General features: G+C 38.9%; 1 protein-coding gene across 1 annotated transcript in view; it reads right to left on the reverse strand.

Moving 5' to 3' along the window:
• slc12a5b (solute carrier family 12 member 5b) overlaps nucleotides 1-25,543 on the reverse strand; it is a 71,854-nt gene that overhangs the window by 16,398 nt on the left and 29,913 nt on the right. The window contains exons 2-15 of the mRNA XM_082189414.1: nucleotides 16,892-16,992; nucleotides 16,672-16,803; nucleotides 15,670-15,816; nucleotides 13,820-13,874; nucleotides 11,721-11,851; nucleotides 10,125-10,372; nucleotides 9,833-10,044; nucleotides 8,262-8,429; nucleotides 6,722-6,820; nucleotides 6,437-6,494; nucleotides 5,228-5,402; nucleotides 5,023-5,141; nucleotides 654-752; nucleotides 228-347 (exon numbers count right to left, since the gene is read on the reverse strand). Of these exons, the coding sequence (XP_082045540.1) occupies nucleotides 228-347; nucleotides 654-752; nucleotides 5,023-5,141; nucleotides 5,228-5,402; nucleotides 6,437-6,494; nucleotides 6,722-6,820; nucleotides 8,262-8,429; nucleotides 9,833-10,044; nucleotides 10,125-10,372; nucleotides 11,721-11,851; nucleotides 13,820-13,874; nucleotides 15,670-15,816; nucleotides 16,672-16,803; nucleotides 16,892-16,992 (1,864 nt within the window). The remainder of the gene's footprint in view (nucleotides 1-227; nucleotides 348-653; nucleotides 753-5,022; nucleotides 5,142-5,227; nucleotides 5,403-6,436; nucleotides 6,495-6,721; nucleotides 6,821-8,261; nucleotides 8,430-9,832; nucleotides 10,045-10,124; nucleotides 10,373-11,720; nucleotides 11,852-13,819; nucleotides 13,875-15,669; nucleotides 15,817-16,671; nucleotides 16,804-16,891; nucleotides 16,993-25,543) is intronic.

Below are 25,543 nucleotides of genomic sequence, written 5' to 3' on the forward strand. Positions count from 1 at the left end.
AATGATCTAAATCATCTAAAACTACAGTATATACATTTACTGTGAATAATTACTCAGCCACATTCGTCAGGCCTTTAAATAAATCCTCTAGCAAAAAGAAAAAAACTGTACAGACAATAATGCATTTTCTGCCAAGAAAGAGATTGATTTAGGTTGTGTAAAAATCATTATTTTTTTTCCTTTTTTGCCGAGTCGCTTCCCCCTGAGGCTCATTTAGGTTCGCTTACCCGCAGAATTCGATGTACTTATAGATGCAGCCGGCGATCACCATGGCAATGATGGCGTAGTACCAGGAGCAGAGGAACATCAGGGTAAGACACAAGCTCATGCCCAAGAGTGACAAAGCCCTGGAGAAAGATCATAGTCTATCTCATGCTCATTTGTCCAGTTTGCAATTGCTCAAAGTTACATAAATTTAATATTAATATTAATAAAATAGAATTAATATTCTTAGAGGTGGAAGGACTTAATTATGTGGTGTGATGTTTGTAGCCTTCATTTTAACATTTAACATTAAATATTACGAAAGACTAGGCATTTAACATTCATCCATTTAAACCAATCATTTTGTATACAAACATACTTTGCGTCACTGACGCAAACCTAAGGGAGCAGGAGTTTGTGTGTGTTTTTGTACATGTGTAATTATGTACCAGTGGTAGAATTTAAAGCGTGGCCTCCAGTTCGGGGTCCTGAGGAGAGTCTGCAGCGCACAGGCCAGGTTTACAAACATGTAGCACATGAGAAAGAACCTGTGGGGGGAAACAGAGCAAAACTCTATATGTAATATTGAGAAAATACTTCCCCTTGGAAGTTTTTATGTTTTGTTTTGCAGCAAATGAACCACTATGTATTTACTTACATACTTAAAATATATTTCTGTTTATCAATGGCAAGTAATTTTGTCAAACTGAACATGAACATAAGTTGCGTTGTTTCTGCACCATGCTCGAGCATCATTGGTTTTGCTGTTTCACAGAAGGCTGAATGCTGTTGTTGTAATGTTAGCTATAGTAACAAGACAGTTTTGAGTGTCATTGTTTGTCTGGAGCTGGTGTGCTCTGGCGACTAACATCCAACTCTTGCTTGTGCTGTGTGTTGCTTGTCGTTTGTTCATAAACTTTGCTTTATTTTTTGCGAAGCATTAGTGCTTCCCTTTAGCCTGGGTTTCCCCATGCTGCCTTGCACGCAGCGCAATTTTATTCACGCTTCTAGGCAGCCTGGACACCATGGATCAGATTTTCCCCTCAAAAAGGGAACCAATCACAGAACGGGGAGGGAGCAGCAAGACGATGACGACGTCTATGCGACACACCGAAGCAGTTTGTTTATATCTATGGATCCAACATGGCATCAGACGCGAAGTTACCTTTCGATGCAGCCTTAGATAGTGTTCTAAGTAAGTTTATTTCGTCTTCTTCCTCGTCGAATTTCTGTCGCTCTACATACGTCATCTGGTATAATTGAAACGATTGGCTATGAGCTACGTACAGGCGCATTTGATAGACATTCGTAGCGCCCAATAAACGGCTCTGGGCATTCGTAAACCACGCCTCAAATACGAGAAAATGAACATGTGGTTCCCAGACCACGTCTCAATGAGACGAGGTCTGACGTTAGCCAGGCTAGCTTCCCTTCAGCTATGATAAAGAGACATTGTGCATTTTGGGGGCGGAGCAATGAAGGGAGGTGTGTGCGTTTATTCGGGTTGATTTCAAATATCAACAGTGTTTCTCAGAAATCGCTTACTGCACCTTTAAGGAAACTGTTAGTTGTGACTGTTAGTGAGAGCTCTCAGTACTCATTATAAGAGAGCCCAGTAATTCCATGGATATAATTTTAACAATTTCCCTGTGCCAGTGTCTCACAGTAGGAGGCTTGGTCTTGATCCACTGGAGTAAAACACATCTTCTTGCAACTAAAAGAAGATTATGTAATAGTGACATTCCATCTGAGATATTCAATAAACAAATCTTGCACCATTTTTATCTCCTCAATAAAAATCTTACATAATTATTTTGTTATTCCAACCCTTTTTCTAAACTAATATTTTTAAATACTATACAACAAAATAAGTAAAATAAGGTCTGTGGTAAAAAAAAAAAAAAACGTCTCGGTTACATATGGTAACCCTCACTCCCTGAAGGAGGGAAAGAAGACGCCTTGTCAAGATGGGACCCCCGCAGGGTTACACATATGGGACCCAGCCTAGACCCGGTTCTCAAGGATTCAACGGAAGTCTTGGCGCCGGACGCTCCGCCACGTCTGGGCCGAGGGTGTTGGAGGACTCAACAGGTTTTTCACACTGGAGTAATAAGGGTGCACAGTAGGGTGCAGCAAGCTGACAGAACCGGACCTCTCAGTGTTTCGACCCGTCTATAATATCTAGCGAACGTGTTAGATGTCGCCCAGCCCGCAGCTCTACAGATCTGTTAGCGAGGAGCCACGTGCCAGTGCCCAGGAGGATGCAACGCCTCTCGTGGAGTGAGCATGCAACCTGAGCAGGCAGGGCACGCCTTGTGCTTGGTAAGCCAAGGCGATGGCATCCACTATCCAGTGGGCCATCCTCTGCTTGGAGACAGCCTTTCCCTTCTGTTGGCCCCTGTAACAGACAAAGAGCTGCTCTGAGGTCCTGAGACTTTGAGTTCTGTCCACGTACAGACGCAGAACGTGGACGGGTCAGAGCAAAGCCAGGACTGGGTCTGCCTCCTCCAGTGGCAGCGCTTGCAGGTTCACCACCTGGTCCCTGAAGGGAGTGGTAGAAACCTTGGGCACATAGCCAGGCCAGGGTCTCAGTACAACATGGTAGTCACCCAGCCCGAACTCTAGGCACGATTCGTCGACCGAAAAATGCCTGCAGGTCCCCTACCCTCTTGATAGAGTCCAGTGCAACCAGGAGCAAAGTCTTCATGGAGAGAAGCTTTAAGTCTGCTGATTGCAAAGGCTCAAAAGTAGCATCATGGAGTCCTCGAAGCACCAGGGAAAGGTCCCAAGAGGGTATGGAGGGGGGTCGAGGAGGATTTAAAGGGTTAGTTCACCCAAAAATGAAAATTCTGTCAGTAATTACTCACCCTCATGTTGTTCCAACCGCGTAAGACCTTCGTTCATCTTCGGAACACAAATTAAGATATTTTTGATGAAATCTGAGAGCTGATCACTTCTCCATAGGCTGCTAGGTTGCCCAAACTTGCTGGCCCAGAAAAGTTATTAAAGAGATCGTTAATATAGTCCAAGTGACTACAGTGGCTCAATCTTAAGTATATCAAGCGACGAGAATACTTTTTGTGCGCAAAACAAACAAAAATAACGACTTTATTCCACTATTCATTTCCTTCTCTCTGGGCCTCGTAGTGTTTTTGCGCAGCGCGTCTGTGTTACACGTCAGACACATGACCAGCGTCGGCCAATAGTGAGCCTATGTGGTGACGTGTAACACAGACGCGCTGCGCAAAAACACTACGAGGCCCAGAGAGAAGGAAATTAATAGTGGAATAAAGTCGTTATTTTTGTTTGTTTTTGTGCACAAAAAGTATTCTCGTCGCTGGGACGCCACTGGGACGGTTTCTGGCAGTGAAAGTGCCGTCCTTGACCCAGCGAGCTCCTCAGGCACCTCTGGGAAGAAAGGAACTGGGGTGGGTTGCTGAGAACCAGCACGGGCCACCCCGAGAAACCAATCATCCAGCCTGAAGGGAGCAGCGCAGCCGAATCGTCATCCCTGGAGAAGTTTGACCCACCCTCCGATGCAGCGATCGACATCTGATCATCTTGGGGAGCGCCGAAGGATACGGCTGGTACACACCTTGTGGATGGTCCAGCGTGTTCCCTCTGTGGCTCTACTGGCTGCGGAGTATGGGAGGAATGAGGGTTCCTAGGGGGTTGGTTCCCTGAAGGAAGCGCGCTCACTGTGATCCTCAGATCACCCGCACTACTGCCTGAAGTAACCCTCTGAGGAGGGTTAGATTGCGGCAGAGGCACGGGGACTCCGCCCCTTTGCAGGAATGAGAGTCTCGACCTTAGCTCCGAGATGGTCATCTTCCCACAGTGGGTACATGACTCATCCACGAATGCTGCCTCAGCAAGTTCAATGCCCAGACACGTGATGCAGCGTTCGTGGCCATCCCGCGATACGCAACGATCCCAGGTAACGACCGCATCCAGAAACACACAGGTAGAGTGACATCTTTAAAAAGACGCACTCCACCTGTGTAAGCTCTTTCAGGGGACTGCTCTCCTTGATGCTGAAGCACGCAGGGGAACGGTCGCAGAGAACACAGACAGGGAAGTGTCTCTCCCTCACGGCGATCTTACCAGCCGTAAGAATGGCTTTTCAGCGCTCTTGGCGCACCGTACCAGCTGTAAGCAACACAAACACAAAACGACAGAAAGAGAGAGAGAGATAAAAAAGTCGACCCCGCTGCTGCGCTGTATCACCCGCACCAGACGTGAGAGATCCTCCTGGAGAGCTTGCTCATTTAATATAAACACTAACTGAAGAGAACAGCATCTAAACGCTTGGCTCCAAAGCAAAAAGCTGAAGCACCTGCTGCTCGTTATATACCCGCTCTGCGTGGCAGAGCAGCTGTTGCAAATGATTGCACGCCAATGTGCATTGGCTAGTTTAGTTTCACTCGAAGTAGATTGGCCTCTCTAGCGACATTCCTATTCGTCGGTCTCAACGTGACGTCGACTGACTGACTGAAGAGGAACTTGACGATACTTGAACGTTTTGTTCAACAATATAAACTGTACACAATGTCACGTCATGTTCACCACAGACCGTAGGCTACTTAAAAACCCTTTTATAAAAACCCATAGGAAAATCTCGAGGGAACCACTTCCGGGTTTTGATGTCATCCCTGCGGCACTTTATTGAAGAACAGGCTTTTGGAAAGTAGCCTATTCAGCATAGTGAAGAAGTTTTATTACAGCAATAAGTGAGTGGAAACTGTTTATTGCTCTTGTTTCTCTGGGAATCATAAAGAATGAGGAGCACTGTGTGCATTTGGGTAGTTGCTTGCTTACATTGACAGAATGGGTGCAACCGAATCCAGGGAGGCGATGATAATGCCAATCTCACAGATGCAGCCCGTCAGGAGGAGAGCCCATGTAGGTTCACCGTTAGCTTTGCCATGGCCAAACACCTGTAAAATGAAGAAATACCACTTAGTATGATCAAGTATGGAAGCATCAACAGAGAGATAATCAGAGGGCAAACATATACATGTACCCTGAGGAAAGGAATGATGCCATCGCGGGAGATAGCTTGAAGGAGGCGGGGCGCTCCTGTCAAACTCTGAAGTCCCGCCCCACAGGTGGAGAAGAAGGAGCCAAACACAATGACCCAGGGCGAGGGCCATGCCAGGGTGCCAATAACCAAGTTACCGTCCACGCCTTCCCCAAATCTGCATTTAGAACAGTGTTGATATTGTTAACTAATAGCATTCTTCTCGTTAATTGAAATAAGGCTGAAATAATATACAAAGATTAGATTAAAAACTTAAAAAGCCTAAAAAAAATAATTAGAAATGCCACCCTGGCAATTAACTAAAATAAAAATAAAGTTTAAGTTGAAATAATAAAATTGATAAAACTAAAAATGAAATGAAATAAATTAAAACTAAACAGAAATATTTAAACAAAGGACTAATGAACATGGCAAAAGCACATAACAAAATTCAAAACTGAAAATCTGAAAATAAAAGCTAATCCAAAATTGTAATAAATACTAGAGTAGTATAAAAACAATACTAAAATAACACTAGTATAAAAAGTAAATGCGTTTTATTTTTATGTGGAAATTATTTTAAATAAATTGATCTTAACTGCACTGACTGAAATCGAAGTTTTAATTAAACTGGAGGCTATACTGAATCTAAAGTAAATCAAAAGTAGAACCAGGGTTATTATAACTAAAAGTAATATCTTAAAAAAATAACACTTAAAATAAAATATAAAACATTTTAAACTTATTTTACTTCAGCTAGATTTTTCAGCATGGACCCTTTTCACAGACTGATGATGCGTTTTAACAGCTATCAACATCACAATGATAATGTTATAGCAGCATCGCAAATCCTGCAAAGTGCAAAATAAAGTGCAAAATAAAAAACTGCAAAATATATATATAAATTTTTTAAATGTATGCACATTTATAACACTATACTTTGAATTATATTACCTTTGCATCAAATTACATATTTAGTAATTTAGTAATCTACAACTAGTAATTATTATTAACTAGTCTGAGAAACCTGGAAATGTGAAAAGGGTCAATTATGTTTAGTTGTCTTTTGTCTTTCCCATGTGTTTGTTTCTTGTGTCTCAAGAAATGAAAATGAAAATGAAGACAGAAAAAAATCGAATTAAAAAATTAACAAAACTATAATAGTATGTGTCAGTGATAATAAAATAACACTGACTAGAACTACAGACTCACTTGTCCCTCAAAACGACTCCGTCAACACAGGCTCCGAACAGAATCACACTAGACATGTCTGCGAGAGCACAAATTCAGGAGAACGACACAAAGCAGCAAAAAGGCATTCATACTATTTCAGCTATTTTACCACAGATGAAAAATATCAAGTCTTTTCATTTTATCATTGTCATTTCCTGGATATCAAATTACACTGTATTTTGTATATTTCAAAATGTGCAGTTCTGCACTGTGTCATTTATTTAAGCAAAGCTGGAGCGGTTTTGCCTTTGGAGTAAAGGATACAGATGATGGAGGTGGTTGTGATGGCCAGGATGGTCCCAACAGGGATGGACTTCTGAGCATCCTGCAGGTCACCAGAACGGTTGGAACCAGCCATGATGCCTGTGACACACACACAAACATTATGTCGGAAAACACTGGGTCTGTTTGTGGATCAGGTTTTGGCTAGACTGAAAAGAACAAATGTCATAAGAACAAAAAAGCAGCAAACTTTCTTTCACTGTTTTACTGAATTACATTTTTTTTATTTGGATTATTGCACATAATCTTGTTTTTAATTGTTAGTCATTTAATTTGAAATCATTTTTAATTTAATTTTTCTTTATGCAATGAAAACTGTTTTTAAAGCTACACTGTGTAAGATTTTCTCCCATCTAGCGGTGAAATTGTAGACGACTAGCTGAATATTACTTTCTAGCCCCTCCCATTCTGAGGGCGTTTGAACTCCTACGGTGGCCGTATTATGAGTAATCTCCCCCTCACATTCGTCACGGTGCCACTGAGTAAAAGCGCGAAAGGCGAAGCTTGAATTTCCCTCATTTGGCTAATGTATTTTCAAGATGGATGCACAACATGACTGCCACCGTTCGAGCGACTCGCTTGTATGTATTTTGAATGGCAGATTCTACGCTTACGAGAATACTTGATTAGTTGGTAGAAGTAATTACACATTAATGAGCACATATCATTTTGAAAGAACAAAGTGTTTTTTGCTAAGAATCAACTTAAAAAATTAAACAGTGTAGCTTTAAGTAATAATAAAAAATAAAAAATACATCATAAGTCAGATTAAAATGAACGTCACTATACATGATGTATGTAAAGTATACATAGAAAAAAAAAAAGGAAACTAGACATTTCTATTACAACTGCTTACACACAAATCCAAGAATTGCACACACAAACTTTAAAATGCCTCACAGCTCTTGCAAACATTTGTCTAACGTTGCAAACACCTTTGCCATAATATTATATTTTGGGATATATCATATACACACAGTTATCCAAAACCTAAAGCTCTTCTTTCATGAACTCCTAAGTACATTTCCGTACAAGATTGAAAGTAATTGTCAGAGAGATGTTGAAAAATTCTCGGTAAACACTAAAGCAAGATTGAAACCTAACTTTTTTTTTTTTTACTGTAAGCATTTGTAGTTGTGAATACAATTTTTTTCAACTGCTTACACACAAAATCCTTACTTGTCACACAATTTCTGAAACCTGAACTCAAACACCAGAACCACACACCAAATCTGCAAAACCATACACTAATTATTGGCCTTCGACTCAGTTTTCAATTTCATAAAACACTTTTTGCAAACCACAACACACAAAAATCTAACAGGAAGTATCTTGATTTTAATTCATCAGTGCCTCACACTAACTCCTCACATGTGCAAACACTCATTGTTTTGCTTAACACCAAACAATCATGGCTTTAGAATAGGCTAATAAATAGGACAACGGTCAAGTTATAGGTTTTTCGGACAGTGTAAAACTGTAATAATAATTCCCCTAGTAGTTATGGAACTGTTGTACTGACCTGTGACAGAGGGGAAGTAGATGCCGACCAGCAGGGTGAAGAAGCTGGTGATGTCAGCGAGAACATATCGGTTAGTGTTGGTTAGTGGGGCCTCAGGGTCGAGGACGGCAGCTATACCTCGTTTCTCTATAAATGTATTTTTCTCAGCAAACATGCTGAAAAGGTTTTCTGTGAAGAAGAAAGAAGCAAAATTTCATCAAATACAGAATCAGTAAATTTTTTGAACATTAAAGCTCAACAATAACATTAATGGTATACTCAAGCATTTCAAATATTCAATTGGGTTCGAAATTTGTAAAATAGTATAGACATTTTTTCAACATCATTATTTTCAGTTAATTTAATATATGCAAATGTTTAAGAGTCTATGATTGGATCATTATTGCCGTGATTACTATGTTTATAGCATGTTATGTTTGGCAACAGTTCTTCTAATCCTAATTGATGGAGTGTTTAGCTTTTCATTTCTTAAACAATCATGTAGGAAGACAAGATCTTGACCAAAAATTGATGCGCCTCTTGATGGAAATAAATGTTGTGATGTTATTTCCATCAAGAGGTGCATCAAGTTTTGTTCAAGATCTTGTATTACAATACACGAGTCAAGCACTCTGTAAAGTCTCCTCCAGGACATCCCAAAGACTTTCAATGAATTTCAGGTCTGGACTCAGAGGTGCCAATTCATGCGTGAAAATGATTCTTCATGCTCCCTCACAACCATTCTTTCACAGTTTGAGCCTGATGAATTTTGACATTGTCATAATGGAATATGGTCATGATGTGTCATCCTACATGGTTGTTTAAGAAATAAAAAGCTACACACTCCATAAATTAGGGATAGAACTGTTGACAAACATTTAACATGCTAGAAACATAATAATTACTGCAATAATGATCCAATCATAGACTCTTAAGCATTTGCCTATTTAAATATTTTTGTGTATTTAATTTGCTTCTATGTTGAAACATTTTTTGATTAAACCTTCAAAGTATGAGGAAAATATTTAATTTTTTAAATATTGTTAAATATGAGGGAAGAACAAAACACTATACATAGTTAAGGTATTTATCTGACAAAATTATTTGCCAAAAAAAGGCCAACTACAGCTACAGGTTTTATTTTACTATGCAAAAAAGAAAAATGCAAAGAAAAACTAAAAGCTCACAGGAAAATTGACTCCAAGCGGAACAACTACACAATATGCTTACACAATCTTTTAAAATCTTTTGTCAAAATGCTAACAAAGACAATAATTATACACTTTTGTCTCTACACTAGTAAAATACACTATCGTTCAAAAGTTTGTCTCGGATGCTAACCAAGGCTGCATTTATTCAATCAAAAATACTTTAAATAGAGTACAGTAAATAATACATTAAGATTGTGAAATATTACAATTTAAAATTATTGTCATGCTTAATATTTTCTGTGGAAACCTTTAAAGAAAAGAAAGTTCAAAAGAACATCATTTAACTGAAAAAGTATTGAAGTATTATTTATTTGAAATACTGTAGTAAAAGTGCTATAATGAATATATACTGTAAGTATCAATGTCTGTAATTCTTCTAACCTGCCAGGATGCCACTGGTGACTCCAGGGATTCCCTGGATCTGGCTAACGTTGTTGTTGGTGAAGTAATCATCGCAGGTGGCGTTCAGGAACTCTGAGTCACAGAAGGATCTCCAAAGCTTGGTGGTGACCGTGGCATTTCCCTTCTCTATGGTCTTGGCACAAATGTCAAAGCTCTTCGACACAAGAGTTCGGTTCCCGAGCACACACACCCTATACAGGATAAGGTCTGTATGATTATGGACGCTCTGTGCCCTAAAGGAACATTCTGAATCCCAAAAAGTTCTACTTACGGAAAGTCAGGTGGATCAAAAGATGTCTTGATGACCCCGGCGTAGACAGCGAGAATGGAGAGAATGACGCAGGCGAGGAACACAAGGGCCAACTTGTTGACGTACTTCACACCAACAAAGACAACTAGAGACATCAAGGTGAGCACGATGGTACCGTACACACGCATGTTATTCAACAACGCTGCCTCGGCCTCTGCTCCTTCCAGACCCTCCATCTTGAAAATGGCAGCTGCTGGCACAATGTAGATCTACAAAAAAATCAATAATATTTGTAAGATTTTATAATAATATTTTTAAGATATTTTTATTTAGTACTGCCCTTCAGTAGCCAAATATGATATTTACATGTTTCACAGAAGACAAAAGTTAAAATTTACCCCAATCATCAAAATCAAAAAGTTTACACTCCCCAGCTGTTAATGCATTGCGTCCCTTAAAAGGTTAGTTCACCCAAAAATGAAAATTATCCCATACCCCCTCAAGCCATCCTAGGTGTATATGACTTTCTTCTTTTAGCCAAACACAATCAAAGTTATGTTAAAAAATATCCTGGCTCTTCCAAGCTTTACAATGGGAGTGAATAGTAACTGAAATTTTGAAGCTCCAAAAAGCGTATCCATCTACCATAAAAGTAATCCATACGGCTTCAGAGGGTTAATAAAGGGTTGATGTGTTTTTGTAAGAAAAATTTCCATATATTTTTTACTTTATAAACTATAATCACTGGCTTCCGGTAACGGCCGTACGCAAGTCTAGTTTCAGCGGAAGAGTGACCTCTGACCTAAGCTTAGGTGAGAGTAGACGCCTCTCGCGGTTCAAACAAACAGGGCTGGGCAACAAACTCAAGCTCCTCCAACCTTTCTCTTTAAAAATTCTCGTTTTAGACCTCTAATTTTGACCTCCTTTGTTTTGCTCTGCGCTTCTGAGTTCATAAATACATTATGCGTCAGGTCAGAGGTCAAAGGTCACTCTAGACTGGTGTACGGCAGTTACAGGAAGCCAGTGATTATAGTCTATAAAGTTATAAATATGAATATTTTTATTACGAAAACGCATCGCTTCGCTTCAGAAGGCCTTTATTAACCAACTGGAGCCATATTAATTACTTTTATGATGGATGGATGCGCTTTTTGGGCTTCAAAAACTCAAACTCTGATTGTGTTTGGCTGAAAGAAGAAAGTCATATACACCTAGGATGGCTTGAGGGTGAGTAAATTATGGGATAACTCACCCTTTAATTATCCTCAGTGCAGTGTGAAAATATGAATCTTAAAAAAATACAGTCACTGTTTGAAATGGTTCAAATATGCAGAAGATTCTAGAAAAACAAAGAATGCCCAGAGTAGGACCTGGAAGATTCTTTCAGTGGACATATTATATTCACAGTCTAAATTAAAATTCATTTTGTAAAAATCATCATAAATCTAAGAAAATAGATGCTCAATAATGTAATTATTCCTACAGTTTGGACCCTTGCCTGCTGAGCTTGTCAGCTATGCTTGCAATGTTTGTATCGATAAATTTTGCTTGAATTAGTTTGAATTGAATTAGTTTGACACTGAATGTCAGATTAAGCGAAAACCAATGAAATTGTACCAGTAGGATTTCGATGCATCCCAGGATGTACATGGCTCCTGCAAAAGTGGTCCCCAGGTAGAAACATATACCAACGGCCCCTCCAAACTCCGGCCCCAGTGAACGAGAAATCATGTAGTAAGAACCTCCAGCTACAAGCACACAAACAAATGTACCATTAAGCATATACCGTATTTTCCGCACTATAAGGCGCACCGGTGCTGTGCCGAATTTCGACCCCCTGCCAAATTATTACCCCCCTCGTTGAAGTCAGTACCTGATTGCCTAATCCTAACCCCACCCCTAATCCTAACCCCTCCCCCACAGCTAATCCTAAACCTACCAATACTAGGGGGGTAATAATTTGGCGGGGGTCGAAATTCGGCACAACACCGGATTATAAGGCGCACCTTCAATGAATGGCCTATTTTAGAACTGTTTTCATATATAGGGCGCACCGGATTATAAGGCGCATAGAATAGAAGATACTGCAGTCAAACGTTTGACTGGGTTTGCGTTATGCAGTGGTCACCAACCTTTTCAAGCCTAAGATCACATCCAAAGTCCAAATGTAAACCAAGATCTACCACTTGCAAAAAAATATGAAAAAACAAGTGGCTGAGCTGTAAAACCTTGTTTATACTCGACACGTCCGCATGAGCGCGAAGGTAATAAAAAACGAATATCCGTCTGCTCGGGCAGATTCGGCTCAAAGTCGTGCATCTTCGGATGCGGAGGCGCGCGCGCGGCAAAATGACGTCATTGTGACAGCACGCGCGCCTCCGCATCCGAAGATGCACGACTTTGAGCCGAATCTGCCCGAGCAGACGGATATTAGTACATCTCATCACACCGGCACCCAGTTTGCGCATCTAAATCAGTTGTATGGTCTGGTGTTCAGTCTAAAACAAAACAGTTGCGTCAAGTATAAATGCCTCATCTGTTTGGGGAGGTGCGCGCGCAGTCAGCGGAGGCTCGCGCTCCGGTGCCAGGTGAAAGTATAAACAAAAGGTTTAAGTCAGCGGTTGTTTTACAGACATTAATATAAGGCGCCAGATCCATATATAAGGCGCTCCGGATTATAAGGCGCACTGTCGTTTTTTGAAAAAATTAAAGGCTTTTAAGTGCGCCTTATAGTGCGGAAAATACGGTACATCGAAAGAGTTAAATAGAACAGCATTTCACACTAATAGCTAATAGTAGCTTTCTTTCCATCCAATGTTGTGAATTTTACTTAAGCGCAAAATTGGAATATTGCATAAAACATTTGCGAATCCAGCACCATTTCCATCCAATGTATCCAAGAGAACACAATCGTCACTTCCTGGGAAACCGGCGCCAAATATCTTTACTAAAAATGGAAGTTGCTGCAATCAGGAAAGGGACTGTGGCTCTTTTTTCGTACATCATAAATGACTTGCGCCTCAGAGTGTGCAGACGAACACTGTATAAACACTGTAAAGTTCTCTTGCATTCGGAGGCGGATGCCTGGTGTTTGGGAAAGCAATTCTGGGATGCAATCAAGTCATTTTGATGACAGACTTTAGCTCAGGCATTTCAGAATGACCAAACCAATATTTGAGATGCTGTGCTATGAAATTGGTCCACTGGTTAGTCTAGTTATCCAATCACATTCTCAGTCGGGGCAAAGTCATCTGAGTATTTTGTTGTGCATGAAGTGATTTATTCGGAAAGTGTGTTTCCATCGTAGTTTCTGCATGTCTTCTTACTGGATAAAAAAATGAGCAACCTCAAATTGAGCACATACGCTTTTTATGCACATTTTGTATTAGTTATGCGGATTTTGGAATTTCCATTCAACTTTTTTTTTGTGATATCCCAAAATTCACATAACAATAGGATTGAGACATATTATCATATCATACTTTTTTCTTCTTGAAATGACATTCAAGAATTCCATGACACAGGCTACTGTTATTTCAAATAAACAGAGACATACACGCATCCACACAAACGAACACACAGTTATGAGCCTGGAGCTGATCTCAGCACAGTTGGGAGCTGTACTGTGCACTGTAGCTAACTGCCCATGAAGAACAACAGGACAGCCGTCCTCTGGGCATCTGCACGCATACACAAACACTGTGAATTCTGCTCACCTGGCACAACTCCATTGGTGGCAATAGCACTCATTGAGATCGCAGTCAGCATAGTCTGTAAATAAAGTAAATAAAGATCAATCAATACAATGGGGACGATGAGTGACAGAGACAAGAGGCCCCCACTAAGCCCTTCAGTGACTTGTGAAAGAAAATTTTATTTATTAGAAAATAAACATTGGGAGGTTATGCAGTTGAGTGGGATTTTTACTGGTTTAGCAGATTCATCGGTTGTAGGGGAAAAGAGGGAATATTATTTTGCCCCTGGACCCATGAATTGAAGTAACACCCCTGCATAAAGACATGCATTCTATAATTATGTTATATCATTAACAATACGTTTTAATACAATGAAAACTTTACAATGAGGTTTCATTTGTTATCATTAGTTAACTACATTATTTAGCACGAGCTAACAATGAACACTGAACAATACTTCTACAGCATTTAATAATCTTTGTCTTTACATGTCTCTCTGAACTGCTTGATTCTGATTGGTCATTTGTAACATTCCAAGGTCAGTTATTTCCCAATAATGACCATTAATGACCGCGTATCCGGTTATTTGAGGTCGGCACTTCTTTCATTTCTCTGGTTTCACACCACGGACACGCTGTCTGTCTCCTTTTTATTCAAACATTCAATAAAAACTGAAGACTTCAGTATTAATAGCAGGCCTACAAAAATATATTGTTGAAGTGATTGTCTTGCTGCTAGAGCGATTGTTTTGTACACAGTAATAGACTATAAGATAAGATTTTGAATGTCCCCTTCATTATTTATGGGTTGGAAAGCTGTTTAATAAATGATTTGACTGTACATTATCCCGTTAAGTGCCACCTTGTTTGAACTTGTTCGTTCATTGAAATAGAAAACTTTTGCAACAATGTAAATATCTTTACTGTCACTTCTGATCAATTTAATGCATTGCTGAATAAAAGTATTAATTTCTTTCAAACTTTTAAACAGAAATGTATTTTACACTCATGTAACCTGCATGATATTAGATGCACTCAAATTCTAAAATAGGAAGCAAGAGTATTATTTATTTGAAAGCACTCAGTATTCATATACTGCCAACGTAGCCAAGACTGAAACAAACCTTGTGAATATGACTAGTGAGTGTGGGTTGACAGAATTTATTCTGCAAGTCTGAGTGTATCTGGGGTTCGGCAGGGTCAAAAGGGTCATAATAGGGGATTTATGGTGGTAGAATCTGAAGAGACAGCTTTCAGCTTTTTTATATCAAACAATATTAAAGCAGATATGACAGGAGGGGAAAGAGCTCAGAGTGGGACATCACTGCACATTCACTTACATAATACTGCACAAACTCACTCTGAAAGAAAATACCGCAGCAAATATTCACCAATATGTGACACAAGCATGCACAGAACACATGCAAACACGCACGCCACCAGAATCACCAGCAGCTTGTGCTTAACTGGCAGCTCTGAAATCAAATACCACATGTAAGCATTTACATTTATGTTCTTGGCAGAAATTCCATCTGACGCTCCCGTACCGACTTACCAAAGTGACTTACAACAAAGTGATTGTATAACTGTAAGCAATCTTCAGTTAAAGGTGCAGAGGGGTAAAAGGAAACCTTAAGCTCTCGAGGGGGGGTCATGCTGCATAATGGTGATAAAAAATTCTTCTTTCGAGGTCTGACGAGAGCTTTCTTTTGGTGTAGATGCTATAAAGTGCATTCAGATATGAATGATGGAAAGGCTATTTGTGTAGTATTAGTGTTTGAGCTTGTGTAAATGGTGTAACAGACCCCCTCACCCCCTCACACACACACACACGGCCCCTGCAGTGTCTGTGTATGTGCGTCTGAGACTGACCGTGGAGCAACACATGAAGACGATGACGAAGGTTCCCAGGACGCCTCCAACGCCCACCAGCCAGGTCATCCTGAGGAAAAGGATCACCCCCAGGATGTTCTGCATACATGGCAGGTAAACGCCCATTATCGTGCCCATACGTGGAGCCTGTCAATCAAACAATTAAAAAAAATCATTAATCAGGACACCGTGTAAATCTATTAACTGGTACATGATGCTCAGTATAATTCACAGATGGCATAATTAAAAGGCCATTTTATCTGCTTGTCAATCAACGTCCACCAAATCAATGGTTACTGTAAGTACCGTCCATCAACATACACAAGAAGTCTTATACCATTGTCCTTGTGTGTGAATTACCTGCTTCTGTGCAGCATCTGTCTACAAATAGTGAAGCTGCAAGTTTCAAAAACTTCAAAAACATCAATGTTACCCACTCGTTGCTGAGAAATTTAATATAGAGATTCTGTAGGGAAGCTATTTTACAGGTCTGTGCTCCTGGATGTTTCTCTGTGTGTGTGTGTGTGTTTCAATGAAAGCAGCGCATTAATATAGATCAGTGATTAAACTTACTGGAACTACCTGTGCATTAAACGATTTTAATGCACACATTCCAGCGAATCAGAATCAAGTATTCAGGCAGACCATGGTATAAAGGGCTTTGTACAATTTTCATTCGTTTCAAAGCTGCTTCAAAGCATTAAACAGAAAAATAACAGAATCATTGATGCAACTTTCATCAAATATTAACAAATTATGCCGCAAAGCAGCTCTAAGAAGACAATATTGTCATTATTCAGCTCAAGTCTGTTCAGTGTTGATTCAGTTTAATAACAGTGTTGATGTTGCAAAGTCAATTATGAAACAAACTAGATTCAGTGATAAAGCAGCTCTACAGAAGTGTTATCATCCAGTTCAATTCAGTTCAAGTTTGTACTCATCCGAAAGAAGGTTCGGTAGTGATTTGGCAGTGTGTAGAGATAATGGAAGAGTTTCTGTCACCTGCACAGTTTTCTTGCGCGCCTCCTCATTGTTTTCTGCCTCCTCATGCTCTTTACTGCCCTGCGTCAGGTTGGAGTAGTTGGCAAGGCTGCTCAGCACAGAAGATACTATAGGACTAGTGTCCATCTCCTCCTACAAAACACACACATACAAACAAGGGTAAGCCTACATTCATACTGTATGTAACCCTTTGAAACACTCATTAGCAGTGCTGCCCTACCTCAAACAGAGCCATGTTTTTCCCATCATACTGCTGACTTTTCTCTACGTCACTGGTGCTGCTGTTGATAAAGGGGCTGCTCTCCTTGGATGTTGCATCTCCTGTGAACATACATCAATTAAACAATGCTGTTTATCTGAGATAGAGTACATTAACAGAGGGCCCAAAAAGTATTGGACACTTAAACATATAAAAAAATATAAAGTTGTTGTACACAACCAACTTCAAAATTTTGATTAAAAAAAGAAAGAAATTAATACTTTTATTCAGCAAGGACGCATTAAATTCCAATAAATGCTTTTGAAATTTCTATCCACCAAGGATCCTTAAAAAAAAAACTTAGCATGGTTTCCACAAAAATATTAAGCAACACAACTGTTTTCAACATTGATAATAATGATAAATTATTGTTGAGCACCAAATTAGAGGAATCATGTGACACTGAAGCCTGGAAAAATTCTGCTTTTCCGTCACAGGAATAAGATACATGTTAAAATATATCTTACAATAAATAACTAGTTAGACTAGTTATTTTAGATTTGTACAATATTTCACAATATTAATGTTTTTATTGTATTTTAATCAAATAAATGCAGCCTTGGTGAGCACAAGAGACATTAAAAAAATCTTACAGACCCCAAACTTATGAACAGTAGTATACATCAGATAACAAAATACTGAACAAATGCCATTTATTTTAAAATATTTTTTTAAGCAAAAAAAAAAAAAAAAAAAAAGGTTTGTTAGGTTTCAAATAAATATAAAAATGTTATTTATATTTATAAAATTACAGTATGCATTGTATTCATCAAAATCAACATCAAGTAAAAACAACCTATTTGCAATCTGTCAGCATTGCTCCTATATAAGATCAACGTCATCGCATTAGCATATAATACTAAAGAACGATGTTGTACAGGTATTATCAGATTTACAACATAAGCATATTCAGTTTAAAATGTTCATTTCTCTGTAAGAGTGCTTTGTCTCACAGAATTTGCAGAATGCTTTTTCACATCTCACACAAACTAAGTGCTGTGTACAGTACAATTATTCCAGTCGTTACAACTTCATGCCCATCTGAGAGAAAAGAACAGGAATGGGGTGGATAGATACAACTGTTAAGAAAAACAGCAGCGCATCAACATGCAGCACTCCTTGAGTATCAGAGTGTGTGTGTGTGTGTGTGTGTGTGTGTGTGTGGGGGGGTGAGGAATTCCAGGATTTCTACATACTCTTCCATAGCAACAACCCGGTTCTGAGCCTATTTTTACACTACCGCTTTCAGCCGCACATCCTTTATCACAGGAACCCTTGATCGGTTTATTCTGAAGTAGCGCAACATACACCCTCACAGGTTCAGAACGATGCTCTTGTGTCCTATAAATACGTCACGGTTTTTAATTGTGTGAATTTCTAAATTGTAGTGCGTATTGTAATGTCACCTTCCCTGCCTTCTCTAACATAATTATATGTGGGAGAATGTTCATTAAATGGCCAAGGGAATCCTGCCTCTTAGCTTGCCCGGTTTAATCTGATGTATTAGTTTAATTAATCATGCTTCCTGCTTCATACATTTTAATTTTCACAGCATTTGCCTGCTTATTGACCTGCGACCCTATGACCTTTAAACACACAGTTCATCACCTTGTAATTTCATCTGTCACCGCTGAATCAATACGCCACCAAGCCTTATGCTTTGACAGAATGCCAGGTTTATATAGTCTATACGGATATATAGCATTTCAATCTGAAGCCAAAATAAAAGTTAATTATTTCATTTAAGGATCCTTGGTCTCACAACGCTTTAATCATCGTACTTTTTGGTTTATCACTTGGTTCCTACTTGTGCATTTGTTCCTATGTGACTGTAGTGTGTTTTCTCTCTAATCTTGGCTGAAACTCCTACTTCTGGCTCTCTTGACACACAACATCCCACAACCCCAGCAGACTCACACTGTAATAAGGAATAATGAGAAAAAGATTGGGTTTACAGATTGAGATAGATCCTAATCTTTGACATCTCGTGTGCTGTGTGGTAAAATTTATAACAGAAGCATTTGTTTCATTGTTACAATCCCCACAAGAGACCCTGAGCATCTCTGTGCCTATTACAGATATCAAAGAGGGGATTGTATACTGAGGGGGTCTGCTGATTCTGCCCTGCTGTCTATTTGAATGGCTCCGGTTTTGCAATGTTGCAGAAGCAAGAGTAGGACAAAAGACAGTAGCCGATGCTTGTCCTTTTCTTATAGCTATTCTTTCCACTGCCTTCTTTATTCTTGAGCTCTGTCCACTTAAATACACACCAGCTCTCTTTTCTGCGACATGGGCTATTCTAGAGCAACACAATTTATTACTTATATTCCAATATCATATGTGTTTTGATTATATTTAAGCAATAACACGCACTATATCTACCCCCAAATAACAGCCGCAGTGATTTTCAGACCAAGATCATGATTACGATACTGCTTTGATACAACATTTCAATCAACAATAAGTTAATATTGTACATTGTGTATATATTGCCATTGTCTTACTTTGTCTATATCTTTGCTCTGGCAGCGAAAATATTTGCAAACAAATGTACAGCGGAACCGCAACACGTCTGTATATTTCCTGAATGAATTTTAAACAAAAAGATTGAGTGAATGATTCAATGACTCCCTCATAAATGGTTTTGTTCAGTGTTATTTAACGAAACGCTTAAGCGAATTATTCAAATGACTTACCCATAAATCACCTATTGGCGTAACTTACAAAGTCACTGAAAAATCCCCTTCACTACAGAGAGTCTGTCTGGAAGGTGTTTAAAGATCTAAATAACAACGGTGGAACCTGTAAATTTATTTACGATCACGTCCTTCTTAGTGAGGCACCCTTGGCGGTCAAAAAGGGTTTAAATTCCTTTAACACCAACAGAGTGGTTAGTGTAGCTCATCACTCAGGTGGCATAATTAAGGGTAGAGTCCAGGCATCAATGAAAAAGAAGATTTACGAGGTTGAAGTGAGTTAGCTCCCGACACGGGACACAGCACTGCGGCATTGTAAAAACACTCAATAATAACCAAAACACTAGCGAAAGCGGTAGGTAGGTAGAGAGGACCTGGACTTTGGACCCGGAAAGAGTATTATCGGAGAGTGGTTACGTCACGACTTAACAACCGAATAGGGGTGTGCGATATGTAGCGTCTACTATAATATCATAATTACTGTTTTAACGATGTGCAAGCTGACATTAACGAGTATCAAAAGTGCTGTTTCCCCCCAAATATCATTGAGCATGTTTACATGCACATTCTCAACCCGATTATGCTTGGTGACAATGCATGGTGTCATATAAACGTGTTAACCTGTTTTCCTGTGATCGGAGTAAGGTCATAAACGGCTTAAACATAAATTGACTGGCACAGCTAACATTTTGTCCTTTACCCTAATTTTACCTGGCATGTAACCTCTCTAAGCTGCGTTCTGTCGGCTTATTGAACTGCGCATGTGAGATATGTGAAATAAAAGCGTCCTTAATTGTCGGTTCAAGCGCATGCAGAAAGAGTTAGTGTTTCGCGGCAAGCTAGAAATATTTTGCAAACTGACAATTTCTTGACCCAAGACATTATAAAAATGTGTTCTTATCAAAATGCTGCATCTGTAACTGCAAGAGTGGATAATATATGAGTCTATATGTCTCCCGCTGAGATGTAGCAAAACTCTTTGGTTTTTAATGCTTTATGTAACATCATTACCGACATAACAAATGGAATAAGTCAGATACATGAATGAATTTTCTGGTTCTGCTCAGAATCCCCACAGCAGCGCTCTGTATGAGCTGCAACTGTCTTATGGTGTTTTTGGGAAGGCCAGTGAGGAGTCCATTACAATAATCCACCCTGCTGGTGATGAAAGCATGAACAAGTTTCTCTAAGTCTTGACTGGAAACAAAGCATTGAATTCTTGCAATATTGCTGATTTAGTTATTGCTTTGACATGACTACTGAAACTAAGGTCTGACTGCAGAATCACACAGATATTCCTGACTTGATTTTTAGTTGTTAGACCCCTAGAATCAAGGTATGCGTTCACCTTGAGAACTTCATCTTTGTTTCCAAACGCACTGACTTCAGTTTTGTCTTTGTTTAACTGAAGAAAGTTTTGGCACATCCAACTGTTGACTTCATCAATGCATTGGCACAGGGAGTCAATGGGCTGTAATCGTTAGGCGATAGGGCTAAGTAGATCTGTGTATCGTCTGCATAGCTGTGGTAAGCAATTTGGTTCTTTCTCATTATTTGGCTCAGTGGGAGCATATACAGGTTGAACAGGAGTGGCGCAAGAATTGAGCCTTGAGGGACTCAGCATGTCATGGATGTCCACTCAGACTTACGGTCACCTATACTCACATAGTAATCTCTCCCTCCTAAGTATGACCTGAACCATTTTAGGACTATCCCAGAAAGCCCGACCCAGTTTTCCAGCCTGTCAAGAAGTATGTTGTTGACAGGCTGGAAAACACAATACGTTAACAATACGTTAACACTTTGAGTTACATTTTATTTTTGCTTTATTTTGTCCACGAAAATCAGCAGAACTGTTTTTCAGAACCACGTTTTAAACGAATAAGTTTAATGAGTTAATCAATGTCTGAATGAATCAGCTGTTTAAATGAATTGTTTGAATTAATGACTCAAATGATTAAGCTCATTAGTTACATCTTTTTTACTTCTTTTTTAGTTACATGGCATTATTTGTGTAAATGATGTGTAATTACATTCAATATTCCTTTAAAAGTGTCATCAATATCAAAATTGTGCCCCATAACACCATGTTTCTGCAGGCAATCTGTTCCTAGATAAGTCGACTTTTTGGAAAAAAACATCAATTAAATGATAAATTAGTAAAAGTGTCAGTGATATTGTTAATAGCAAATCTAGGTTAAATTATTAGTGCCACAGTCCATGCTTCAAACCAAACAGTCACACTTGCATATCAGCATGATGATTAGCATGTGAGTCAGTAAAAGCATAAAGCAGATCAAGGAAAGAAAATCATGTCAACGCTATGCATATTATATATAGATAGGCCATCAAAGACTAAATAAATGCTAATTAATGGTGAGCAAAATGTGTAGGCTGAGTAAAGCTTTTCTGAATGCAACATGAGCCTGATGTTCTTATCTCATGCAGTTTAGCTTAGCACCCCTTGCGAAAAATATTTAGCATTGTTTAAAAAAAAGAGTACATAATTAAAATATAAAATAAATGTACTTTTATAACATAACATATATTTTTCAAATTATATTTTACTTTATATTACCTTTCCAAAAGTAGGCCAATTTAAGTACTTAAGTGTGTTAAGAATCAGTTGTGTCTATTTTCAATTTCATGATCATAATGTCTGAATTCCACATTTTGGCTCTTGTTCAGTGAAATCAAAACAGCACTGCACTCGTTTCCTCTAAGCACCTTTGCCTTTCTATAATCCACAGTTTTAAAATCTGCTTTTCAAAGCCCATTTCAGCCCATGACATCAAAATAATCTGCTTTTTAATTTTTTATGTTTTGCCTTTCCCTTTCTCTTTTCATTTTCATTTGTGTGGCCAGGTTGCATCACATTTAGTATTTTCCATGTCAGAACCACAATTCATGACTGATTTATGGTGTGTATAGGATCCACGTGCTGACAAAGTACACTTTAGCCTACTTTGTTTTTAAAGTACTTATTACGGATATACTTCAATATACGTCAAAAGATGAATGTAATGAATGTAATGTTTTCTAACACTTAATTGTATGTTATTTACAATTAAATTATAATGTTTTATAGTTTAAATGTAATGCAAACTTAAGTGTGCTTTTTGGCCCACTTAAGTAGGACTTAAGTACATCTTTAATTTGATCATTTCTTCTATTGTCTTTGAAATGTGATTAAAGCTCACTTTTAAAAAGTACTGACAGACCATTACAGTATGTTAAGCTTATTCTTTGTAATTTCTTTTGAAACTTGTGTTTCATGCATTTGTAAATATATTTGTATACATTTGTATTGATGAAGTTGCAATATTTCAAATATTAATGTAATATTGAATAACACACTACAGTTAAAATGATAAAATTAAGCACTTTAAATCTGCTTGTATGTTAATCAACAAATAAAAATAAGTGTATTTTTTTAAAGCATGACAAAATATTAAAACAATGATATAAAAATTACTTTAAAGTAAAACAATTTGACATTATTATTAAATGCTTTTTTAAAGTGTTCTTAAGTGTGTTAAGAAACAGTCATGAAAGTGTACTCTCTACACCTAGATGGCCTTTTATTTCAGTAATATTATATTATCTGCAAGTGAAGGTTTTTGAAATATACTTCTAAGATTTGAAGTACACTACAAGTGCACAATCAATACAATTAAGCAGACTTCTTTTTCACAAGGGAGTATTAGCCCAATTGTGGAAACATGCAGGAAACAATTCCAGAAATTCTGATAAACCCATGTCTAGAAGTGGGCAAAATGTGGGTCTATATGGAGCATAAACACCAGACCATTAAGCTGAAATGAGTTTAGCCGACGACTAGCGATTCAAGACATTTCAGGTCCAGCCCTTAATAGGTCTTAATATGATCTGAAAGCATATATTCCATCAGAGTCCTGGTGCATGTCATCTTTGTCAGTTCCAGAACTGAAGCACCTTTATCTAACTGAAGGAGAGAGAGCAGGTGTTTGAGAACCCGCAGAACTGGTTAGCTCGTGTCCTGTGCTCCCTGAGGCTGATTATATCAGGCTCTGCCACTGTGTGGAGCTTCCTCAATTCCCTTCACAACTGATCAGTAGAGATAGCAAGCCTGAGACTGAGGAAGTGGGATGGAGGCGTCAGTGTCCTAAATGCATAGAAGGTTTGTGGTGGGCTGAGTAAGGGGCAACTGAAAAACAAATTTGACAAAAAAGAAAGGCTTTCCTTTAATACTGCACATGGCTGCTGGCCAGTGTGCAGTCGGTCATGGTTTTCATCCCACTCCACACCTCCTTCATGTTGTTCTGACTAAGTTTTCAATCACGCTTTACTGTTATCATTTCTTCCCTTCCTCAAGTACCATTTTCATGTCTTGCTGCATCCTCTTTGTTCCTCTTTTGTCATCAGACCTTCTTTATGCTCACCGGGTCCTTCATATCTTAAGTGATTCATGTTTTGTTGCGGGGAAACAGCACTATACACACACAAGTACCTCAGTGTCACTCACTTATGACTCACAGAACATGTCTTATTTGGTTTACTTCAAGTACTCCTGTAAAGCTTCCTCGATTTCTGCTTTGGCCTGGTGGTAAAAGAAACCTGTTATATGGTCAGTTTGCATTATGCTCCACCCAGAGGTCCTATAGAAGTGTTCTAGAACTACCATTGTCAACTATAATAATGAGATGTGTTTTATGTGTTTGGTTGATTAGAATTAATCATTGAATATGATGATTCCTTATTATATCTGTTCTAGATTCACATTTACAGTCCAATTTCCAAATCAGTGTTATTAACATTAACAACTCAAATAAAAAAATAAAAAAAATAAAAAAAATTGGATACATGGAATATTATAAAACTTTTGAAAACTTGCCAACAAGAGAATTATTTTGGGGATTTTTTTTTTTATATAAAAATGTAACTGAAATTAGAGCTCTCTGAAAAAACGTTAAAAAAAAACTAAGCTAAATTTTAGCTACTGTAGTTACTACACTAAGGAAAACTAAACTTTAGAACCTTTAGTTCTGTTGGGTGTCCGGTGTTGTCTTTGAGTTAAAGAGTTACATTTGTGTTTTTCTTAGTTTTTTGTTCTTGGATTATCTTTTTCTTGGTTATTTAAATAAAATTGCTTCAACTCATCCTTGAACCGTTACAGAAGTACAACTCATTCTCCTCACCCAGAATAAACGCTCCCTCGAGGACCACATCAGCGTGTTTATCAGCCTAGCAAACCAGGTACATTTTCCGGGTGATTCCCTAAAATCTTTAATTGTCACTGGACTGAATGAACCACTGGATTCCCAGGCTCCGCCTCCCTCACTGGTTCTGCCCCCTCGCTGGTTCCGCCCAGTTTCCTTTCCTTGGCCCTCTGGCACAACCACAGTCTCCTGGCCAGTCAGTTCAACTGTAGTCATCTGAATGGAAACTTTAAAATCCTGACCCTCTGGCTCCACATCAGCTCTTTGAGGCCATGACTCTGTCTCGCCCCTTCGACCCATTGGCTCCACTGTGGCTTCTCGCTCCCTCAGCTCAGCCACCATGGCTTGTCATACCTCCGGCATCACTGGGGTCTTTACATCTGTCAGCTGCTGGTGCCTTATGTATCAGTAGAAGGCAGCCTCGTCCCTCACTGTGTCTTGCAGCTGTGTCTTGTTTCATTTGATCATTACCCCTGTCTATTTCTATGCCATTTGCCTTGCATTCGTTATGAAGTCTTGTTTGTTTTGGTTTGCATTCCCTGTCAGATTCCCGAGCAGGTCCTGTGTTCCTTATGTTTATCTCTGCCTGAGTCTTGGATTCCTTGTACCTGTTAGCCCTCCGTGGATTGTGTGTTCGTACTGATTACATGTGCATGAACCTCAGCCTGGTATGAACTATGACTTTGGATTACATTTGTCATTAAACTGCATTTGGATTC

The sequence above is a fragment of the Leuciscus leuciscus genome (genome assembly GCF_965113295.1).
Source record: "Leuciscus leuciscus genome assembly, chromosome: 13".
NCBI classification, from domain to species: Eukaryota; Metazoa; Chordata; class Actinopteri; order Cypriniformes; family Leuciscidae; genus Leuciscus; species Leuciscus leuciscus.